At 64.2% G+C, this 3,059-nt stretch overlaps 1 protein-coding gene across 2 annotated transcripts in view; it reads left to right on the top strand.

Annotated features, from left to right (window-relative positions):
- Positions 1-6: 6 nt before the first annotated feature.
- The window catches only part of Abtb1 (ankyrin repeat and BTB domain containing 1), a 3,739-nt gene continuing 686 nt past the window's right edge, over positions 7-3,059 (top strand). The window contains exons 1-10 of one of the 2 annotated variants that reach the window (XM_010617232.3): positions 7-568; positions 653-708; positions 937-1,081; positions 1,189-1,348; positions 1,442-1,487; positions 1,742-1,858; positions 1,941-2,059; positions 2,154-2,252; positions 2,345-2,512; positions 2,851-3,051. In XM_010617232.3, coding sequence (XP_010615534.1) covers positions 1,295-1,348; positions 1,442-1,487; positions 1,742-1,858; positions 1,941-2,059; positions 2,154-2,252; positions 2,345-2,512; positions 2,851-3,051 — 804 coding nt within the window. In that variant the 5' untranslated portion in view covers positions 7-568; positions 653-708; positions 937-1,081; positions 1,189-1,294. The remainder of the gene's footprint in view (positions 569-652; positions 709-936; positions 1,082-1,188; positions 1,349-1,441; positions 1,488-1,741; positions 1,859-1,940; positions 2,060-2,153; positions 2,253-2,344; positions 2,513-2,850; positions 3,052-3,059) is intronic. The other variant, XM_010617235.3, reaches the window with a different exon arrangement.

Here is a 3,059-nt window from a genome sequence, read left to right on the forward strand (position 1 = left end):
ACCTCGCCCTGCCTGCGCATTCCCGGCCGACACCACTTCAGCCTCCCCAGGCGCCTGCCAGGCTCCAAAGCCGCCCTGGCCTCTTCCCAACTCCCGGGCCGCTCAGCACTCCGGGCGCCCGCAGAAGGCTCCCTGGACTGCCGGGCCCCAGTGGCACCCCACCCCACGACCCCCCTCACCTGACCCAGTCTCCTGCATCCCACCCGCACCCACCTCCTGGCTTCTGCTCTCTTGATCTGTTTTCTCCCCAGCAGCCCACTCCCAGGGAAGCCAGCAGCATCCCAGAGGTTCCCTTTGCAGCACTGCCCAGGCTCTGGCTGGAGGAGGGACCTCATCCCCTGCTGTCCCCAGTGCTGAAAGGCCCAAGTCCCAGCTCCCTGGCCCATGGGGTGCCATGTGTCCATCATGGGTGGTGCCAGTGTCCATCCAGCACAGGGCCTTTGCTTCCCTGGCGAGGCACATTGTCCTTTGGCCACCCAACCCCACCTCTGACCTTGCCACCCAGGTACCTGCTGGAGCAGCGCGACGTGGAGGTGAACGTGCGGGACAAGTGGGACAGCACCCCACTGTGAGTGTCAGGTGGGCGGGCTGGGTCTGGGGGGGTCCTGCCTCGCTGACAGCTGCTTCCTGTCCTTCCTTCCTTTGCACTCAGGTATTATGCCTGCCTGTGTGGGCACGAGGAGCTGGTGCTCTACCTCCTGGCCAATGGTGAGAGGGTCTCTCGTGTGTGTGGGTGTGTGTGCCTGTGTGCAAGCACGTGTGAGTGCACAGAGTGCCCTTATTGCTCTGCCTCGAAAGGATGCAAGGGGTATCTGGGTTTCCAGGTCACTTTGAGGCTTGGTGTGGGGAGCTGAGAGGAGAGGCTGGGAGATTGGGAGCCCCTGGACACTCGCTGGCCACAGGCCCGGCCCGCTGACCACTGAGCCCACACCCTAGGAGCGCGCTGTGAGGCCAACACCTTTGATGGTGAGCGTTGCCTCTATGGGGCGCTGAGTGATGCCATCCGCCGGGCTCTGCGGGACTACAGGCAGGTTACGGCCTCCTGCAGGAGGCACGACTACTACGACGACTTCTTGCAGCGGTGAGGGGACAAGGAGGGCTGGCGGGGGGCGTGCTGAGGGTGTGCACAGGCACCAGTGCTTGAAGGCTCAGTGAGTGCAGTGACAGCACCTCCTTCACTGTCCCCAGGCTCCTGGAGCAGGGCATCCACAGCGACGTGGTCTTTGTGGTGCATGGAAAGCGATTCCGGGTGCACCGCTGCATCCTAGGCGCCCGCAGCACCTATTTTGCCAACATGTTTGACACCAAGTGGAAAGGAAAGAGCATGGTGGTCCTCAGGCACCCCCTGGTGTGTCCCTCAGGGTGACAGACACCTACTGTCTGGGATAGCGGGGCTCATGCCAGCGGCTGCCTCTGACTTCCTGGATGTCTCTGCCTGCAGATCAACCCCGTGGCCTTCGGGGCCTTGTTACAGTACCTGTACACAGGTGATGCCCGTGCCAGGGTGGGGAGGGCCGGCCTGGGTGACCTGTCACTCCTGCACTGCCATCTCCGCAGTGTGGGGAGGTGGCAACGGCTTCTGGGGTTGCCTTGCAGGGTGGTGGGAGAGCCTGACCACCTGAAACAGCCTTGTTCTGTCCCCGTGGCCTTCTGGGTGGGGAGACCAAGGAGCCTGGGGCAGCTGGGTGATGCCATCTAGGAAGCCCTTTCTCTGTGCCCTGATGCCTAGCGCTACCCGCAGGCCACCTGGACATTGGTGTGGAGCACGTCAGTGACTGTGAGCGCCTGGCCAAGCAGTGCCAGCTGTGGGACCTGCTCAGCGACTTAGAAGCCAAATGTGAGAAGGTTTCTGAGTTCGGTGCGTGTAGGGCCCCAAGCCGAGGGCCATGGCTGGGCCAGGTGGGACCGATCTCCTCCTTGAGGTTGCTGTTGCCCCACAGTGGCATCCAAGCCGGGCACATGTGTGAAGGTGCTGACCATCGAGCCCCCGGCCACCGACCCACGGCTGCGGGAGGACATGGTGCTGCTAGCTGACTGTGCCCTTCCCCCTGAGCTGCGCGTGAGTGCAGGGGGGGTGGTCTGATCTTCGGGTGACCCTGGCTGGGCCCCTCTCTTTGGGGCACAGACTTGACTGGGTCCCCTCTTCTCCCCAGGGTGACCTTGGGGAGCTGCCCTTCCCTTTCCCTGATGGCTTCAACAGCTGCCCGGATGTCTGCTTCCGCGTGGCTGGTTGCAGCTTCCTCTGCCACAAGGTGCCCATCCCCTCCCCACTGCCCTGGGCCCTGGGCTGGTCCCTTAGGGGCAGACCCCGGCCCCAGCACTTCCTCAATCTGGCCTCCCCCAGGCCTTCTTCTGTGGCCGCAGCGACTACTTCCGGGCCCTGCTGGATGACCACTTCCGGGAGAGTGAGGAGCCCGAGGCCTCGGGGGGTCCCCCAGCTGTCAGCCTGCATGGCATCTCGCCCGAGGTCTTCACGCACGTGCTCTACTACGTGTACAGTGACCACACTGAGGTGCGGGCTGGGAGGGATGTCGGGCGCATGGTAATGCTTCAGGAGGAAGGGGAAGACAGGACGAGGGGTTTCCTTTTTTGAGAGCCAAGAGATTGCACCACCCATTCCTGCGTGTGGAGGAGGGGAGGGGAATCCTGGTGGCATCTGACCTCCCAGCCGAGGAAACGCAGGCACAGAGGGCCGCAGAGCTGCCCAGGGTCCCACAGCCAGCAGGTCTGAGCCGAGACCCATGCCCTGGGCCTGGGCCTCTTTACCCCTCTGGCCCAAAGATCCCACTGGAGGCCGGGTGCGGGGAGCCCTGGCTGACCGCGGGGTGCACCTCCACCCTTCTGCCGCAGCTGTCCCCAGAGGCAGCCTACGATGTGCTGAGCGTGGCCGACATGTACCTGCTGCCCGGCCTGAAGCGGCTGTGCGGCCGCAGCCTGGCGCAGCTGCTGGACGAGGACAGCGTGGTGGGTGTGTGGCGCGTGGCCAAGCTCTTCCGCCTGGCTCGGCTGGAGGACCAGTGCACGGAGTACATGGCCAAGATCATAGAGAAGGTGGGCCA

The sequence above is a fragment of the Fukomys damarensis genome, unplaced genomic scaffold (assembly GCF_012274545.1).
Source record: "Fukomys damarensis isolate Sample0158 unplaced genomic scaffold, DMR_v1.0_HiC HiC_scaffold_37, whole genome shotgun sequence".
NCBI classification, from domain to species: domain Eukaryota; kingdom Metazoa; phylum Chordata; class Mammalia; order Rodentia; family Bathyergidae; genus Fukomys; species Fukomys damarensis.